At 36.9% G+C, this 21,094-nt stretch overlaps 1 protein-coding gene across 3 annotated transcripts in view; it reads left to right on the top strand.

Annotated features, from left to right (window-relative positions):
- LOC126975387 (glutamate decarboxylase) overlaps nt 1–21,094 on the top strand; it is an 85,831-nt gene that overhangs the window by 34,585 nt on the left and 30,152 nt on the right. For all 3 annotated transcript variants that reach the window (XM_050823266.1, XM_050823264.1, XM_050823265.1), the window contains 2 exons: nt 11,136–11,245; nt 13,335–13,461. In XM_050823266.1, coding sequence (XP_050679223.1) covers nt 11,136–11,245; nt 13,335–13,461 — 237 coding nt within the window. The remainder of the gene's footprint in view (nt 1–11,135; nt 11,246–13,334; nt 13,462–21,094) is intronic.

Genomic DNA, 21,094 nt, shown 5'->3' on the forward strand with positions numbered 1-21,094 from the left:
ATTATTAATCTTGGTTTATCTTTCCGAATTGTTATTAAATTTACCTACCTACCTTTACAATATAGTTAAGTTATATGTGATTTAGCTGAAATGGTAAGGGAAATAGATAAAGTCACAAATACTTTATTGACATAAAATTAAATAGGCTGGTCAACGTCAATCACTAAACATACAATTTCAATACATGCAGACTTTATAAAAGTGTATACAAAAAAAACAACACTAAGACAATATATTAATTTAACAATAATGCAATCCTAAAATGATTTCTTAATAATAATCACTTTAGTTTCTGTGGTAAAGGTAACAGACCGATATGAAGGATTTAATATATTGATCTATTTAGATTCAAACTACTGGAGGAGTCTTTTAGTAAAGCCTATATATTATTATAGAGGGCAGTGGACAAACTAATAATTTAAACACGATTATTACGAACTAACATCAGTTAAATTATACAAACTTAAAAATTATACAAACTCAAAGTCCATATTTTTCTCAGCTGAGTCACCATAGTACATTTAACATTCAAATCTGACGCTGCAATTAAGAAATTTGCAATTTGAATTGATCTTTTTGAAATATAAGGTACTAAGAAATTGTTATCTTCCACGAAGTTGGAAAAAGTTCTTATTGTAAGTATTTTATCCCGCTAGAGATTTTATAGGGATTGATAAATGAGTAGCAGAAATACTGTACGTAATAGAGGACAATTATCCTCCGCCCTTCGTCATAAATGCCTCCGGACAAGTTGATCCTACCCTCCCGCGGCGCTCTGATCACTCGGATCAACTGAATCCCTCATTTGGCAGCTTGTCCCGTATCAAGTACATCAAGATTTAAGCAGTATTCATTAAGCTACTTTTAGCTCTAAGATATATCTTAATTAGAATCATTAAAAGAAATGCTTAAATTATATTTTTATATTCTTGATGATGTAGTGTTTCATAATTCCTTATATATTTTTAAGTAAAAGTTTTAGGAGCATTTCGAAATTTAATTTATATCATTCTTATTAGGTATTTTAAAATTAAAAGTCATTTACTATTCAAAGATATAATATACATCGTAATTGTTACACAAATTAGAAACATTACCCTTTAATATATAAAACTAGCTTGAATGAATAATATTAATTGTGTTATGTGGTTGAGCTTATTAAATAAATAATGTTAAGCATCTACATAGGCATATAAAATAATTTTGTAGAAACTGTGATAATCATAATGTTGACACCAGGAACAAACAAAAACTTGTTATGCCTACTACTCGGCTAAGTCGAGTTAGTAATATTTTTGTGGGGCGATGTTTATGTTTTTACAACATGATCCCAGAAAATGTTCAAAACCAATGTATTGATATATTCAAAAGGATTGTCAAAGACGTCTATGTGGTTCTTACCATTTTTGTAGCCTGGTGGCAACTGTCCCACTCCCCAGTGGGTTCCCACATTAATAAACTTATTTATAGTCCACTCAAACTAATTTAACTATAATTAAGTTGAAATATACTTATTTTCTACATAATCTTTGTCTTCGTTGTAGAATAAACACATTAAATTAAACACTTATTCTTTAACTTAATAATAATTTTTTCCTTGATTTATTTGGATCAAAATGTCATTATGAAAAAAAAAACAAATAAACACACACAAAAGACCTATAAGGTCTGCTTCAAAACTGTACTTGAAAATGAACATCGCAGCAAAACAAGAAGCCCGACTATTCGATCAATGCTTACACTTGGCAAAGGTGCCGAAACATGGGGGTTAAACAGGTGGCCCAGAGGGCAGAAGACATAAACTTCTGTAGTATTCCACTGCATACATTAAAAACGAATACACGTTTAAAAGAGAAAAGCAAAGTCACATATGTCAGCCAACACCTTATTGTAGAAAAAGGCTAAAAAAAGACGAAGTAGAGTTGCTCTGGTGGAATATAATAATTTCCAAATTGACTTATTTTTGAATTGATAATACTTTTATTAATAAAACTTGTAGATTATTTTGAAAGTCAACCAAAGAAACAGTCAACAAACTAAAGAATGGCATATCCTAACCAACGAAAGTCGGTTACAATTAAATATAATGAAATTGAATTGTAAGAAAAATCCCAAAACTTTTTGTGTTACCTATAGTATATTTTTCGTAATCGGATTGTAAAATTGGCAATGGGGTTTCATAAGACTTTTCAGATTATGAAAGATAACTTATAAGTAAAGTTACATTATTGTCACAGTAGACATTGTCACGGGCTCGCACCTCAAATTAAACCAGCACTTTTTTGTACACGGTTAACATAAATAAACCACCTAATTTTCAAGAAGTACGTTTATTTGGATTACGATATCCTTCTTCCATCCCGCGCGGATCAAGAGCCCTCTATAAAGGCATTAAATATCCATCCATCGGAAGGTAGGGGAGGCAAGGCTCTACCTACAAGAATGATAGAGTAAGCCGCGGATTTACCGAGAGTAATAGATTTTTTATTTTATGGATTTTCCTTCAGATATTGAGAGGTTTATGTGAAGATTAATAGCAATGATCGCACTAGCACTATTCTTTAGTGTGCTATTAAATACTTTTGTATGATAGATAAGGAAAATGACTGATCAAATAACTGTTCATTTTCTTAATATATACTTTACTCGAAAAATAAATGCAAGGCGTCGTGGAATGTGATTAAAAATAAAACTAACTCTAATGTAGGTAGTATCGATGAAATTAAATATGAAAATAAAATTATAAATAATCCAACTCAGATTGCTGCTATTTTTAATAATTATTTTATAAATACAGTCATACAAAGTCAAAGTCAAAATGTAAGAAATAAAAAACCTATATATAAATTAAAACATAACAATTCAAATATTTTCTTAATGCCAACTGATGAAATGGAGATAATAACCGTTATTAAGTCACTTAATAATTCAAATTCCACGGGCTGCGATGAAATAGCAACAAAGGTAATAAAGGAATGTGCAAAGGAACTAGCTCCAGTCATAGCCTACTTAATAAATCTATCTTTTGAAGAAGGTAAATTCCCATCAAATTTAAAAAAGTCAAAAGTAACACCTTTACTCAAAGCGGGTGATAAAAAGGATATTAACAACTATCGACCAATCACACTCATTCCTGTTATCTCAAAAATTTTTGAAAAGATACTGCACAAGCGATTAACATCTTTTTTAACAAAACATAATATCATTTTGGAGGAACAAAGTGGTTTCCAAAAAGGAAAATCAACAACTTTAGCGTGTTTTTCGCTAATAAAAGAAATATCCAAATTCCAGTAACATCAGTATTTTTTGATATGAGCAAAGCTTTTGACAATGTTTGTCATGAAAATCAATATGGTATTCGAGGTTTAGCAAATGACTGGCTTAAAAGTTATCTTTCAAACCGTACTCAATACGTTGAAATTGCTAAATTAAATAATAAACAAGAAGTAATACCTTATCGATCAGAACTTAGACTTAAAACAATAGGTGTACCACAAGGAAGTATATTGGGTCCACTTCTATTCATAATCTACATAAACGACTTACCTAGCATTACTACTTATAACTGTACTCTTTTTGCTGATGACATCTCTATTGTAATTAAATGTAACAATGAATTGACATATGATATAGAAATTAATAAAACAATAAAGGACACAATTGAATGGCTTACTGAAAATAGCCTGACTGTAAATATAAAAAAAAACAATGTATATGCAGTATTATAATAAGAATGGGAAAGGAATAGATATTAATGTTAATTATCGTAATGAGAATATTAAAGAAGCACAACTTGTCAATTTTCTTGGTATTACTTTAGACAGCAACTTGTCCTTCAAGTCACATGTTGACAAAATTAGCAAAAAAAATAACCAACATGTATTTGTCCTCAAACGCGTATCAAAAACAATAGGTGAAAAAACAGCGCTAATGGCATATCATGCATTCGTGGTTTCAGTTTAAGATATGGATTGGTCATAGGTCAACTCGGTGAGCATAGGACATTTATTTATTGGACAGGAAAAGTGTATCAGGGCGGTTTGTGGAGCCGGCCCCCTAGATTCTAGTCGACCGCTATTTAAAAAATTGATAATTCTATCGCTGCCATGCCTATACATTTATGAGATAAGCCTATTTGTTCAAAAACATATGTGTGATTTCTATACAAAAAAAGCCAGAAGGTTTTAAACGCAAGGTATCCAAATAAACTTATAATGCCCTTCTGTAGAACTGCATCTTTTAGTAGAAATTGTTACAGCATGTCTGTGAAAATATATAATAAATTGCCCAATGAATTGAAAGATTTACCGTTCAAAGTTTTTAAAAGAAGACTGCATCAGTGGTTAACAAATAAGTGCTTCTATAGTTTAAATGAATTTTTCAATACAAAATGAATTAGTCTATTTGATAATAATATATGTAAATTAATATACTTTTATGACATTGAATTTGTTAATATTATACATAGGTACTAAATGAATTATTAAGTTATTTACGTCTCATATTATAATATCTTAAAATTTCATTTTATAAATATTATTGATCTCATTGTGAAATCCGACATGTTTTAATATAACAGTACGAGTATTGTTTAGACAATTTTGTAACATATTTTGCATGTCAATTGACGAAACATATTGGATTATCCATTATATTGTTAACACCTTAAGTACAATGTTTCCTGCAAATAAAATTTCATTTCATTTCATTTCATTTAAAAACAGCGTTATATTATACAAATAAATAACAAACTGTGTAATATATGGTGATCCAAATCCAACATATAAAAACCTTTACCTTACTTTTACCTTTTACAGGGTTTACTCGCAGTCATTAGATAAATACTCCTTCTACAACAACATAAAAAAAGCAAACATAATTCAAACATGTTTCACAAGAATTTAATTAAAATACCAATATATCGTAACCCAACGATGCAGCTGTGTTATTTGTGTTGAAAGCGAGCGACAGGCCCAGCCCGGAGACTGGTGTAGCTAATCGTCGACAGGGGCACTTTGTATTCGTACAAATTCCGAAATTCTTGAAGGGTACGATGAGTGTTCGACAATACACCCTAAGCAGTAAAAATACTTGCTGTATGTTTTGAAATAGATATTTAAAAAGAGTTAATTTTAATTCTAGTTAAGGTAGTAGATATTCTAGTTAAGGTAGTAAATAATGCATCAACTGTTTTTGTAGGTGTCATCAAAGTTCCAGATTTTGAAAACGAAAAACTTTGTTTACATGTTATGAACCAACTTTAAAATACGAGCTAATTAATTACTAATCAAATTACCCCTCTCAAATAATTTAATAATTAAATTTCTGAATTCTGATACTATTTTTTTTATTGTTAGCAATTACCAGCAAAGTTCGTGCTTACTAGTCATCAACATGATATGGACTTTTCAAGTTTTCACTAATCTGCAAACCATGCAAAATTTGTAAATTAAACAATCGTTCAGATGTGAAGTAACAGCTTCTTAACAACAAAAAACAGCTGCCTCCACCGAGTAAAAGAAAACTAAAAAATAGCCATCTCAAATACTAGTAATAAATAAAAGCAAATAGCCCAAAAGTCCATTTTGTCCCTAAAAGTGCACATCGCTATGAAAAGCCGCTTACAATGTCAAAAACATACGTTCCCATAAATCACGAGGCTAATATTAAACGCTCTTATTACAACTGATTACAGTCGACATTCGCATGCTTATAATCATAAGAATGGGGGTAACATCACGGACGTAATACTTGAAAAATAAATACTTTGAACAGACTCAAGCGGTTTGCTAATAGAAAATGCTCTCTTGGCTGTGGTGATATTGCTTAAGTTCTAACGACAATACTGAACTTTCTTAGAAATTTTCATAGAGATTTTGTGCAATTCGTAAGAGCAGTGTTGTGATTACGTTAAACCTATCTTTGATAGTGATACTATTTTAAGTATTAAGACTTATTATTATTTTTTATCCGAAAATTGAGAATTTTTTTATGAAGAAATTATTAATTATCATTATGTTATTTGTAAAATAAGAAATTAAATCCGTTGAAATGGTTGTAGTGCAGAGAAAATAAATTCGTTCGAAAGTACCCACGTTGACGATGTTGTTATTATTATGCTACCAATGAGGAAACCTTAAGTCAAAGTCTAAAGCAAGTATCGCAGATATGTTGGTCTCAGTGAGTCATACATCTTTGTGCCGTTTGGTGTCGAGACACATGGCCCGTGGGGCTCAGAGGCGCAGAGAATGTTCAAAATACTATCTTCGCGCTTCAATAAGGCTACTGGAAACCCAAGCGCTGGCAGCTATCTTGGTCGACGGATCAGCCTAGCTATCCAACGCGGAAATGATGCCAGTATTCTTGGTACTCTTCCACGTGATGATAGTTTTAATTTTATGTAGTAATAGTACTGTAAATATAGTTATAAGATTTGTTTTGTTTGAATAAAAGTCTAAATGATGAAAATACTTTTCGATATTAGAGTTTAAGTAATGAATAATATTGTGGTAAGGTATTATATAAGGCATATTACAGTCTCTTTTTTACAAGGCCCCACAATCTTATTTCTGTATAGAGTATTGGTAAGGTATAGTGTATGCTCGCGCCCAGTGCTCGTATGTTAGTAAATATTGAACACTTAACGCGCGGATGCCGCGACTGTGTTTGACAGGCGAGTGATAGCATTAACCGACGCGGATTAGACGAGCGACGGCCGGGGTCGCCTCGACCCTCGCGCCCGCGGAGGGTTGCGAGTTACTCACTGCACCCACTGCAGACCTCGGAGTGAGTTCTGATGTCCCGTATGCTTAATGTGTCAGTAAATACCGGATTAAGCTTGTTTGTGAAGGAGTAGATTAGAATGAGGCTTTTTCTTGGGAACTATTTGAAGTAGGAACCATTATTGAAATGTGCGTTCAAAATGGGGGAAAAATATTTTAATTTGAAAAACGTTTTGATATTAAAAGACTGGTTATGTGTGACACGTAATTCCGTAAAACTGGATCTCAACAACAGCGCCATTATCCTGGAAAGACAAAAAACTATAAAATGTACAAAAAATTGACTTTTCTTTATTGCCGAACACAGAATATTTTATTTATAACATTTAATATTCACGCTTGAAAAACCTAATAAGTTACTACATTAAATAATTAATTTCAACAGACACATTCACCTTTTGCCAAGATTTTGTCTCCAGATGAAGGAATTGAGTATAAAAAACTAGAATTGAGTGCATTCATTTCTGCATCTAAATTTAGAATAAAATATGAATCAAAATATTCTTGTATGTAGTATTTGAAATTATATTTAAGCGTCTGAGGTTGATAAATAACGCTACCTATGCTATCTTTATATTTTTACGAAATATCAATTTTTCTACATTAAAGCAATCAATTATTTAAGAAATGCATATGAACAAAATAAGGAGGACACATTAATACTCGTGTTTAAAAAAATATCGATTTACAATTTTGTATACCATCAGCGATTTCATGTACCTACTTATAATTCTGAATTGTAACTTTAATTGCTAATAGGTAGGTAGAGAATTTACATGTAAACGAGTGTTAGACATTAAAATTGTAATACCTTTGTTTTTTCATTAGATTTTTGCGTAAACGAACTGAACCGAGCCGTAACTGAAAACAATATTTGAAAAGGTCCTGAATCGTTAAGTTTACTAAAATAATAATAAAAATGTAACTTTTAAGCATAAATGTAATGTAAAATCAGTTACAATTACACGCGTTTTAATCCTTTACAAAGTGATTTATTTAGATTTCATATCATTATTTAATAAACTGCAATGTTCTATTATAATATTTGGTAAAATATGTGTAATTTAACACAAAATATTATTGATTTTTTTATATAAATCCTGAATAATCACAGGAGCGTTGCTGGCATTTAAGCAATCCATATCGTATCGTCCCGGAAACACCTCATAACGAAGCTCATTCCACAACTTGGTTGTATGTGGAAGAAAATTCCTTGCAAATACACGTGGAGGAATTGATTTGAATAAAAATAACACCGTCACTCATCCAGATGGTGATTCTGTGTGATAATATTACCATCGACACTATATTTTATAAGATATCACGAATTTTCATGCTAATAAATGAAATGACCAATCATGTAGGTACGATTAATGAAACCATACTCATATAATATTACAATGTTGGACGCAAACAAAGAATAATCTTGTATTACCATATATATAGTATATAACTACCATGTTATTATAATATTTTAACTTTTACCCGCAACTTCGTCCGCGTGGATTAGTTACTTTAGGTAGCATTTTTTATTATTTAAGAATGGGCTCTTCGGATATCAAAGATGCAGGCACTTTTAATTTATTAAAGCCCCGTATAGCGAAATGTATTACAGATGACACTTCCTTTATCTAGTGCACACAATTATATTTAGTTTTATACTTATGTTTATCATACGTACGATTATTATTTATAAATATTGTTCTCATGTAAGTGACAGTTTGTAATGTTTTTAATGAGAATAAATGATCTTTAAACCGAATACTTTGCAAGTAATACACTCAACTCACTTAAGACTTTTTTTCGCGATAAAAGGTAGCCCTTGTCCTTTGCCAAGTTCTAGTCTCTATCGGTACTTAATTTAATTTAAATCGGTTCAGTGTTAGGCGTGAAAGCGTAACAAACAAACTTACATTCACATTTATTTTATGAGTAGAGTTAATATAACTTTGACTGTTACTTTCTCGGTCATAATTCTGATGCAGATGGCCCAATTTCCTTATACCTCTTGCAAACGACGACTTCAGGCCTGTTCATTTTACTTTAAAGCGAAGCATCTTGATTAAAACAATACCGAGTCTGTAGAGTCATTCGCCCGGATGCTCCTATAGTCTAGTTTCAATTCCGACTTGTCATGTCAAAAGGCCAAGTAATTCTTCACGTGAACAAAACATTACAAACAAATCTCGTATTTCGCTATTTCATGAACTTTCGACCTTATCAGCGAAGTATAAGACTCTGAAATGAAACTGCAGAGCTATTGCAAAATTTGTACGCAATATTAAAATCTTTGATTAAAATACTGTAGACAGAGCGTTTGCAATATTTTTAATATTATTTATAGTTAAGGTATATTTTCGTTTTTAAAGAAAGTTATTATTATATTATTAAGAAATAGTTGCCTGTTAAATTTAACATTTCATTAAAAAAGGAGGCGCGCTGAAGGCATCAAACAGTGTAATATAAAGAAAATGTGAAAATTTTTGTTTTTGCAGCTAACTTTTCATATACAATACAAATACAAAATATGAAAGCCAAGTGGATCTTTAGTTTTACTTTTTTCATAAGTTTTAATAAAAAGAATAGGGAAATGAACTCATTGCCACTGATCTCGGGAAGCCAAATGTTTTCAATAAAACAATAATCGATACTAAATTAATTTTATATAAAATATTAAAAACTTAGTCAATAGAAATCTTTTCGAGTAGGTATCCGTCTATAGATTTTCAGTCTAACATTCAAAATGAAAATGCAAGGCATTGTGATATGACAAAGAAACGCTTAGTACTTATTTCTTGTGTGTTAAGGTCTTGTTTCGTATGTCTACTGAACCCCTTGCAATTAGGACACAGATGATAAACATCTGTGTGCATTCTAGTACAATGGAATGTTATTGAGATATTACGATTTTGTGATTGATGCGAGGATTTTAATAAAAACGTTATGACTGGATATCATGAGCAGGTTTAAAGGGTCTGTACCCGATAGCTAAGCGCACTTATCACGGGGAGTGTTTCGAAGAGCTGTTTCACCAGATTCCTGCTGCCGAATTCCACCTTGGGATGACACCCTACAAATTAGGATATCATCCCCACTATCTGGATATATGGCGGTCCTCCACAGTGCGGTTATTAATGAACATTCTTCCATCCTACACAGCTGTGGAATGAGCTACCTTTCAAATTAAACTTAACCGGAAATAAATCCGCCCCAATACTGAAATTTTACTTTAACTTATAGTTTATATATTTTATTTTTCAAAACTAGATTAACTAATTTATTGCAGAATCTTTATTATATGTTATATGTTCTAAAAACATGAATAAATATTTGTTTTTTTTCAAACAATTATAAATTTGGCAATAAGGGTGACTCATAATTATATTACATCAATTTTTTCACAGGCAAACACGTGTTTTTGAATTGCTAATAGGTCGATTAAATCTTCGCAAGACTTAGATAAGAAAAAAAAAATTTTTGGCTTTCTAAATTTTGCCGCCCTAAAAAATTCGCCGCCCTGAGTACTTGCCCCAACTGCCCCTAGTGTAAATCCACCGCTGCTTGTGCGGTGTTTTCGGGATGATACGACATTACCTTCAAAAAGTGCGCGTATACTTTTTTGAGACTGGCAAAGCTGGGCGGCGGTCAACATTTAACATTAGGTGATCCGTTGACAAGACGGTGACGTTGGACAGATTATACATATTGTGTGTTGAAGAAAGGCAGAACAAAAATATGAGATTTAATAATTAGATTTAAATGACCAAAATATTATTTTGGTAGACTTAAAGCATTGTTTAAATTTATCGACACACTCAAGATTATGGTCATAAATTATAACAGCACTATCGCATTCCAGAACTCTGAAATTTAAACTTGCTCGTTATCTGTACATAGTAAAAAAAACCAAGGAGTTGCATAAAAATGTTATCATAAAAATGTTTTAAAGAAGAAAAGTACCTATTTGAGCTTTATCTTTTATTTTTATGGAAAAAGAGGACAAACGAGCGTACTGGTCACCTGGTGTTAAGTGACCACCGCCGCCCACATTCTCTTGCAAAACCAGAGGAATCACAGGAGCGTTGCCGGCCATTGAGGAAGGTGTACGCGCTTTTTTTGAAGGTGCCCATGTCGTATCGTCCCGGAAACACCGCACAAGGAAGTACATTCCACAGCTTTGTAGTACGTGGAAGAAAGCTCCTTGAAAACCGCACTGTGGAGGACCGCCACACATCCAGATGGCTTATTTATCCAAGAGTCAACATCTCCCGAGAATGCCTCGTGTAGATTCGAAACACGTGGAAAGTATCACCTACTTCAATAAATTTTCTAAAAATGTTATTGTTGTTACAGCTATCCTGCCGTACCGCGAGGACTCGAACCCCCAGACCCGGGAGTTCCTGGCTCGGGTTGTTGACGTTCTGCTCGACTTCATACAGCAGGTCAACGATAGGAATGAAAAGGTAAGAGACACGCTGCCGTAGGCAAGAACTATCTTTTCAGTGACGACCTATATAGCCGAGTGGGTAGCGACCTTACCTACTAAGCTAGAGCTCCCGGCTTCGAAACCCGGTGATGGATGTTTGATTCCGAGTCATGGATGTTTATATGTATTTATCAAGTATTAATGTATGTTTAAGTAAGTATATTGTATTAAATATATCGTTGTCTTGCAACCCATAACACTGGCTAAATTAGGCAATTTGAGGCAAGATAATTTGTGTAAAAGTGTATCAATATTATTAATATATTATTATCAGCGTATTGACCAAAAGGTAATTGAAGGTTTCACTATAATGGCACCAATAAGAGTAGGACATATATTATGAGCAACACAATAATCTCATCTCTTTCCACTCAATTTCTGGAACCGGATAACTAAAATCGTGAAAACACTTGCGCTCCTTCCAACTCATGCATTCTAAACATTCTCAAATGCTGCCTTGGTATATTCACAGAAGATCGATACTCACCCGTTCACGACGCGAAAGATAAAGCAGTTTTCCTGGGATATCATTTCTCATTCAACTTTACTTTGTAACCATAGCATAACCACGGACGAGTAAAAAAATAAGGACTCCGTGTCACCTGACATATCAGTGAGGCACCCAAAACAAGCCGGTAAACGTGTAAATACATAGCCCCACGCATGCACTAACACTAATACAAGCCAATCGGCCGCCATTTTGAGATTTGCCATCGTCTGTGACAGTTCAGTTTGCGTCGATAATACAATATTTTAAAAATGCCGTCGTGCGTTGTGAAAAAGTGTAAAAATAATACTATAAAAGTATTTGTTTATATATGATTATTTAAGGGGGGAAAAATTGTGTATCTGGTATCCACCGTAACCGCACACACACTAGCATAAAGGTGCTTCACTTGCTAATATCACGGCGCGGAGTCCTTCTTTTTTTATTCGTCCGTGAACATAACCAAGGTTTTATTATTTTATATCCATTTATATTTCCTTTTCTTCGGTGTGACTCATACCCGCTGGAGATTATATTCTAACATAGTACCGCGTGCAGTTTGTTTTTCCTTTATTATCCCAGTGGGAGGCTCATTTGCAACGGATGCCGGCTAGATTATGGGTACCACAACGGCGCCTATCTCTGCCGTGAAGCAGTAATGTCTAAGCATTACTGTGTTTCGGTTTGAAGGGCGCCGTAGCTAGTGAAATTACTGGGCAAATGAGACTTAAAATCTCATCTCTCAAGGTGACGAGCACAATTGTAGTGCCGCTCAAAATATTTGGGTTTTTCAAGTATCCTGAGTGGCACAGCGTTGCAGTGGGCAGGGCGTATCTATTACCATCAGCTGAACGTCCTGCTCGTCTCGTCCCTTATTTTCATAAAAAAAATATATTATTAATAGAGTGACAGTGAGTTTCTTGCCGCTTCTTCTCATTCTCTCAACCCTTTACTAAGTGGTGGTAAATTTAACAAAAGATGTAATTTTTGTTAAATTTAAATGAAAAAAGTGATTTTGTTTTGATTTGATTTGAATAGAAAAAAATGTAGCTAAGTATTCGGGAAATATGTAGTCTGAAGCCATTGGATTTATTTTAACCAAATTAATGATCATATAATATTTTGTAGAAATAAACTGATAAGTATTAATATTGTATTCGTAGAAACAGCTTTTACATTACCGCTTTATAATTGCCATTTTTTTAAATATTAAAATGGATGTAGTAAATACTTAAGAGATAGACATATGCCATCGCGTACTTTTTTGTAAAACTATAAAAGATACTCAATTTATCCATACATTATTTGTTAAATCTTAAGACGGCTTAAGTTTTTCTGATACCTGTATCAAATATCCTTAATGTATACAAAAATATATATAAAAACTAAACAAAACCTTCCTCGAGAATCACGTTATCCATTGTTGAAAACAGCATGACAATCGGTGCAGTAGTTTTTGAGTTTATCGCGTACAAACAGACAGACAGACACGGGGGAGAGTGATATTCAACTATATTTGTTAAGTTATTCATGTCTCTTACGTTGTTAGAGATGTTATGCTAACCAAGCACTATTTCAGATCTTGGAGTTCAAGATGCCGGAGGAAATGCAGAAGATGCTCGATCTCAACCTCCCCGAAGATCCCCTGCCGCTCAAGCAGCTTCTCGAGGACTGCAAGACTACCCTCAAGCACCAGGTCAAGACCGGTAAGTATAAACTTTTTTTATCATGTGCGTAACAATATATAAACAGGTTTTTAAGCAGTGCCCCAAGCCGGAGTGTGCTATGTACTTCATAATATAATCAAATTATTATGGGCATTATATTGTTAAAACTTAAAAACTTGTGATTTATTTTATTTAAATATTGATCGCGTTTGTTGCGTTATAAACTTCATTTTACATAAATAAAGGAAAACAGAGTTGCAATGATCGTTTTGCACAGAGTGGGTATGGAGACGGCGGTCAGCGTCCCAGTGCGCTGTGGACGGCTGGGTCACTTAGCTTTTTAGAGACGTCGCTTCATTGTATGTTTTCTAGCACATTTATCACGGGGCGTGTTCTGAAGAGATATTTCACCTGATTCCTGCCACTGAATTTCACTTTCGCACGACACGCCATAAATTTGGATATAATCCCCACCATCTGGATGTGTGACGGTCCTCCACAGTGCGGTTTTCAAGCAGCTTTTTCCATAATTCGTTGTGCAGTGTTTCCACATACTTTGTCGAAGAACATAAAAGATCGGGCGGCCGTGTCCAGTAATTCTTGCTGTGGCAAGAGATTTTTTTTTAATTATTGATTGATACTGTTTTACACGCTTTTATTAGCTTCACCTGTATGTATGTTTGTTTGTAACCGACTCATTTGGGCGCGAAAAGTGGGTCATACCACTTTTAACGGCCAGATTTCGTTCAAACTTCGTAGATTTATCGAGGACTGATGACAATACATTAATTTGATAAGATTATGCTATTTTTCAATTTGCAAAATAAGATTTTGGTTAATTTCTATAATTTGCATCTATCATCTATGAGGCAGGAATTGATGTTAATTTGAAATTTCAAAATAAATTTTCTATTTTTTGTTCGATTCTATTAATAGCGTCTTTTTACGGTTTTTTTTTAACTACTATTTATTTATTTCCATACGGATATAGTAGCAAGTCGGAAACATAATTAATTTACCGTCACCTTATATTTTTTTATTCTGTTTTATTCCTAGATATGTTTTAATGTAACTACACAGAACATTTTAAATATAATATTACGGCACGGATAGACGATGTTTGCCGGCAGCGAGGTGTAAACAATGGGGCAATCATCTCGCTACATTTGTGGCTCTAATTGATTTGTGTGATCGCGAGGGCTCGAGGGGAGCTGACTGACGGACACGAGAGGGTTGCACTCTGTAAATGTGATTCCGACACATTCCGGCACATGTTTTATGAAATAAAATCTTATTAAACATGGATAAGATTCAATTCAGTATTCATGTAATACAATAATCAACATTGAATTAAGTACATGAATACTGAATTGAATTTTAAAGAGAAAAATTTAGCAGAACCTCGAAAGTCTTAGACCCCTAATTTTTTATTATTTAAGTTGATATTTTGTCAAGTTTGACAAGTTGTCGTTCAAAAGTGTTCGCAGACGCACATACACACGACTTATTTTTCGCGTTTCGGCTATCTCCGTTTTTTACAAGATTATAGCCGTCATCTGTCAATATATCAATGGCTGCACGTTTCATACAATTGAGGGAATCGCTTTTTTCGTAAAGAGTTTCGCTAGGCTGAAAAAAGCAGCATCTTTGCTGTAGCGCTTACATGCTAGCGACAACAGCATCCGTAAGATGATTGCTGCTAGGCCCGACTGCTTCATCCAACATCACTGGGTGGAGGTAGACATAGGCCGGATTAGATAATATGAGGGCGGCGAGGCTGACGAGAATCTAGGAAGTGACACAACATTAGGTACTATTTAAAAATGTATTTATTGCTTTTGGAAGTATTCTACGCGAAATTTGACACATTTTTCCATACGATGGAACCAATCATTGAAGCAATCATTCCATTCGGAAGTTGGGGTCTCCAAAAGACAAACGTGGCCACTAGCGTAGGAGTGGTAGTGCCATGTTGGGTCCTCACGGACACAACCGAATTGGGCCGGCACGCCCGGAGTAATGCCACTCCCCCACTCGAAACCGGCGTGAAATAGCGGCTATGCCGCTGTGTTTCGTCCGGTGAGTGGGGTATCCGGAGGCCTACACCCCCTCTCCTAAATACAAATGGCAGCACAGACTAAAACGAGACTACTTCAGGACGGTACCAGGCTATGCAGCCCTGGAGAATCCGTCCTGGTCGTCCACAATTAGGGCCTGTACCTAACAGTGGTTGCCCAGGCTGCCCCGTGTATTCTGGAGGGGGCAAATCTGAGCTGAGCTGATCTCTGCAAACAGAGCAGGAGGCTCACCACCCTCCTCCACACTCGCTGTGGACTTTTGCAACATCAGGGGGCTTCGCTCAAATTTAAATAATAATAATAATCCTTTATTCAACTAATAATAATCCTTTATTCAACTAATAATAATAATCCTTTATTCAACTAATAATATGTGGTACAAAATGTTTTGTGCCCTACCCTCTGCGATAGGATACCCTGAGTTGCAGAGGCTAGGTCCTTCCGAAAGGCTATCCATTATTAAACATAATTAGCAAACTCACTAAAAAGAGGTATGTGTGTGTGCGTGTATGTGTATGAGTGCGTGTGTGTGTGTGTGCGAGTGTGTGTGTGTGCTGTGTGTGTGTGTGTGTTTTTTTTTTTTTAAGTATTTGTCATGTTATGTCAAACTGTGCACAAGATTAAATAAATGTTAGTAATTGAATATTAAGTTTTAATTTTAAGAACATTTTCTGTATCTTCGTATTTTAATACTATTAGCCATGATTTTAAAGATTTTGTTAACGAGAATTTATTTACTTTACTTATATTTTTATTATATTTACTGAAGTAGTTGTATGCCGTCCACTTTCACCTGGAGACGGCGAAGCCGGCCCTGCTCTTTTTAACCGAAACACAGATATCCTCCCTGGCTGATTCATCTTACCTTTCCTACCCGGATATGATTTGGAACACTCCTTTATACCACGGGCTGGCGTGTGCGATTACGTCAGGGAGGATGTCTGTTCTCGACGCCTGAGTTTTCTTGAAGGACAGGACCTATCTATCATCTGGCTGCGTGTAGACTGCGATGACCATTCGCGAATCTACGCATGCCTGTATAGGTCCCATAGCGGTAACGCAGAGACTGACCGGCTCCTCGAACACATCCAAATGGCTACAGATTCCGTGTTGGAGCAGATCCCCACTGCAGAGATCGTGTTTCTTGGCGATTTTAACGCCCACCACGCCGAATGGCTAGGCTCACGTACCACCGATCATGCAGGGAGATCTGTTCACGACTTCGCCTTAGCATATGGTCTGACGCAACTTGTTATTGCGCCAACGCGAATCCCAAATGTGCAAGATCATACACCTTCACTGTTGGACCTTCTGTTGACCTCACATCCGGACGGCTACCTAGTTTCCGTTGACCCTCCTCTGGGATCGTCGGACCACTGCCTGATCCGGAGCACCGTGCCGATCACGCGCCCCAAACGGCCCCGCTTCTTAGGCTGTCGCCGCGTGTGGCACTATAGGTCAGCAGAGTGGGACGAGATGCGGTGCTTTTTTGCATCCTACCCGTTGAGGCAGATCTGTTTTTCGCTGGGAGATCCAGATGCCGCTGCTGATGCTGTTGCTGATGTGGTACTGCAAGGTATGGAACTCTTCATTCAATCCTCCTCTGTGCCTATCGGTGGCAGGTCCCAACCATGGTTTGACCGCTCCTGCAAAATGGCCTCTCGCCGAAAGCAGGAGTGCTATCAGGCTTGGGTCAATGCAGTGGTATCTAAAGATGTGAATTCCAGCGAACTTAAAAAACACTTCAATCATGCCTCCAGGTCCTTCAAAAGAGTTATTGCTGACGCGAAGTCGAAGCACATTGGCAGAATTGGCGAGAGACTTGCACGCCTTCCCTCGGGAACTCGTGCGTTCTGGTCGCTCGCCAAGGCTGTCCAAGGAAACTTCTGCCAGCCAGCCATTCCGCCACTGCACAGGGATGATGACTCGCTGGCCCATGACGCGAAAGAGAAAGCTGATCTCCTGGGCTCCCTCTTCGCGTCCAACTCGACTCTGGATGACCAAGGTGCACCACCACCGCATATTCCGCGGTGCGATTCATATATGCCGGAGGTAAAAATCGGCATGGTGCCGTGCTTAAGGCGCTTCTCACCTTGGACATTCACAAATCGAGCGGGCCCGATGGCATTCCCCCGATAGTGCTGCGGACATGTGCTCCGGAACTGGCGCCGGTCCTTACCCGTCTTTTCCGGCTCTCCTACTCATCAGGCGTAGTCCCGAAATTATGGAAGGCGGCTTTAGTGCACCCGATCCCTAAGAAAGGTGTACGCTCAGATCCGTCCAACTACCGCCCCATTGCCATTACCTCCATTTTCTCCAAAGTAATGGAGTCGATCATCAACCGCCAGCTCTTGGGATACCTAGAGCGGCACCAGCTGATCAGCGACTGCCAGTACGGTTTCCGTCAGGGTCGCTCAGCTGGTGATCTTCTTGCGTACCTCACCCATAAATGGGCGCAAGCGGTTGAGTCGAAGGGAGAGGCGTTGGCGATGAGTTTGGACATAGCGAAGGCCTTTGATCGGGTGTGGCATAAAGCACTTATAGCGAAACTGCCATCCTATGGGCTTCCCGAGAAGTTGTGCAAATGGGTCACTAGCTTTTTGGCTGATCGGAGCATCAAAGTTGTTATCAACGGTGCGTGCTCCGACTTAAAACCCATAAACTCTGGTGTCCCGCTAGGCTGTGTGCTATCCCCTACGCTGTTTCTTCTGCATATCAATGATATGCTGCAAATCAGCAATATTCATTGCTATGCAGACGACAGCACGGGGATGCTTCCAACACCGGCCGTGCCAACATGTCCCGGGACAGCGTCGACGAGAACCGGATCAAACTTGTGTCTGAAGTCGAGACTATGCTTTGCAAAGTCTCGGAATGGGGCCGACAAAATTTAGTCCAATTCAACCCCAAGAAGACACAAGTTGTGCGTTCACCACTAAAAAGTCTCCCTTTGTCGTATCCCCTCGATTCGAGATCACTCCTCTAACTGCCACAGCCTGTATTGGCATACTTGGTGTCGATATATCGAGCGACGTTCAGTTCCGTGGTCACTTGGTAGAGAAGGCCAAACTGGCCTCTAAAAAGCTTGGTGTACTCAGTAAGGCGAGACAGTACTTCACTAAAAGCCACCGCCTGCAACTTTATAAGGCGCAAATTCGGCCTCACATGGAGTACTGTTCTCTCCTCTGGGCGGGTGCTCCCCAGTACCAGCTTCTTCCATTTGACCGCATACAACGAAGAGCGGCTCGAATCATCGACGATCAAGTCATCTCCGATCGGCTTGATTCTCTAGCATTGCGTAGAGATGTGGGTTCTCTCTGCATCTTCTAACGCATTTATCACGGGGAGTGCTCAGAGGAGCTGTTCGGGTTGATTCCAGCGGCCGAATTCCACCATCGGACATTACGTGCAAAGTACCATCCGCATCACGTAGACGTCTGGCATTCCACAACCGCGCGTTTTCTTCGAAATTTCTTGCCTCGCACAGCCACTTTGTGGAATCAACTACCGGCAGCGGTCTTCCCGAACAGATACGACTTAGGGACCTTCAAGAAAAAAGCATACTCCCACTTTAAGGCCGGCAACGCATTTCTTGACACACCTGTTGTTGCGGATGTCCATGGGCGGTTGCCTCACCTCTCCCCATCCCGTGAGCCTCTTGCCCGTTTGCCCCCTTACATATAAAAAAAAAACTCGCTTTAACTCATTTTCGAACACCCAAACTCGTCACTGGCTTTTTGTTTCGGGTTCGTACGCGTATATCCAGGATGCGTCACCTGATACGATGTTGTATACAGCAACTTGAGGATCCTGAGTGGAATCTTTCGAGAGTTCTGACGCACCAAGTAACGCGAGTCGCTTTTTGCTCTTCACAGAGCAAATGCGGTATCCATCGGGAAAACAACTTTTTTACACCTAATTGTTCATGCAAGATTATTTATATTTGACTCATGCCAATGTCTAAAGTTGCCTGAATTTCGCGGTATGTCACATGTCGATCTACCTCAATCAGCTTACGCACAGCATCAACGTTTTCTTTGGTGACTGCAGTTTTTGGACGACCTTGACGGGGATCATCACTGAGCTTGACACGTCCACGTTGCAATTCAGCAAACCAGCGATAAATTGTGGTTTTGGATGGGGCTTCATCACCAAATGCAGAAATCATCCGGTCAACATACTGTTTTTGTGTGAAACCACCTCGAAAGTCATAATAAATCATCGCTCTACAATTTTCTCGAGTCAATTCCATTTTCTCAACGACTAAACAAGTGTGACAAGACCTTGTGACAAGACCGTGAATCTTTTTTTAAATAAATAAATGGTATTCGATTTTTAAAACCAAGGAGTTGTCAATTAAAAAGATTTTAATATGACAGGAACAGTGGAAATATTCTATTCCCGATACTTTTAGGGAACCCTCGTAATATAGTTACTAACAATACTAACGTAAAATAATAAAACTGTTATATTATAACTAATATAGTAACAACCTACGGATGTCTTACGTCTGACATAAAAGATTATTTATTTATTTAAGTTGAATTATTTTTGTGTATAAATTACGTCGTATAAAATAGCCAGGTCGCTACTTTTATATTTATTTGAACTCGTGTAACGCAGGGCTGCCCGAAGTCTCGGGGATGTAGTCTTCTTGATTGCTTAACGTTGTGTTGCGATGTTGGAGGTTCGGGTATTTAATGATTAGTCTGACTGCGATTATAGGTTCCTTTATTATATTATGCAAGTGCTTATATACTAATTGGAGAGATGATTGTGTGCATAGGTGTATAAAGATATTACTTACACAAATAAGATATACACACACTACAGTGTGGTGACGTCGCAACTTGACGTCAAATTGTAGCAAAGTTTTTGTGATAAGATTCACGCTTTGATTACAAATAACAAAGCTTAAAAAATAATAGTATCTAGGTATAATTTCACGTAGTCGTTGATATACAATACAATATAACTTGCAGTGAGTAATATTTGAGGCCCTTTCATTTAAAAAGGTTGTAATGTAATGCGTCTATAGCTAGGTTTTACTTCTACATGTGAGTATAGGCAGACAGTGCTAGCAGACAAACAGCTCACATCAAAGTTGAAGAGGGCATTGTCGAATCATACGCTCAGTGGAGCGCTCCGGACGCCAGCATTGGGGGATGAGGCCGAGGGTTCGCGGCTCAGTCAAGATGTGCCAGAAAATTGAATGGATTTAGACAACGCTCTTATTATTCGAAGTGCAGGAGATTCTACATTCTTCGTTTACGAGGACATTTAACAAATAAAAGGGTCGCGTTTTTTGTTGTTCCCGTCAACTGAGCGGTATAATTGTTTCCTTTTCGAGTGAGGGCTCACAGGTTCAATTCTAGTTGCATTTTTCTCAAGTTTTAATGTTATTTGATGAGAGTTTTCCGAGTTTGGACAGTTAACAAATAAATTACAAGGAGGCAAATAGTTGTTATAATCAAATAGTATTAGTGCTTATAGAAAGTTTAGACAAATATGTATTGAGTACCTACAGTTGGTAAGGATGAGCTCAGGAGCCACTTGAATGTGGTGATTATCTCCACTTCGCTGTAACAATTTTC

This window comes from Leptidea sinapis, chromosome 35, assembly GCF_905404315.1.
Source record: "Leptidea sinapis chromosome 35, ilLepSina1.1, whole genome shotgun sequence".
Classification (NCBI taxonomy): Eukaryota; Metazoa; Arthropoda; class Insecta; order Lepidoptera; family Pieridae; genus Leptidea; species Leptidea sinapis.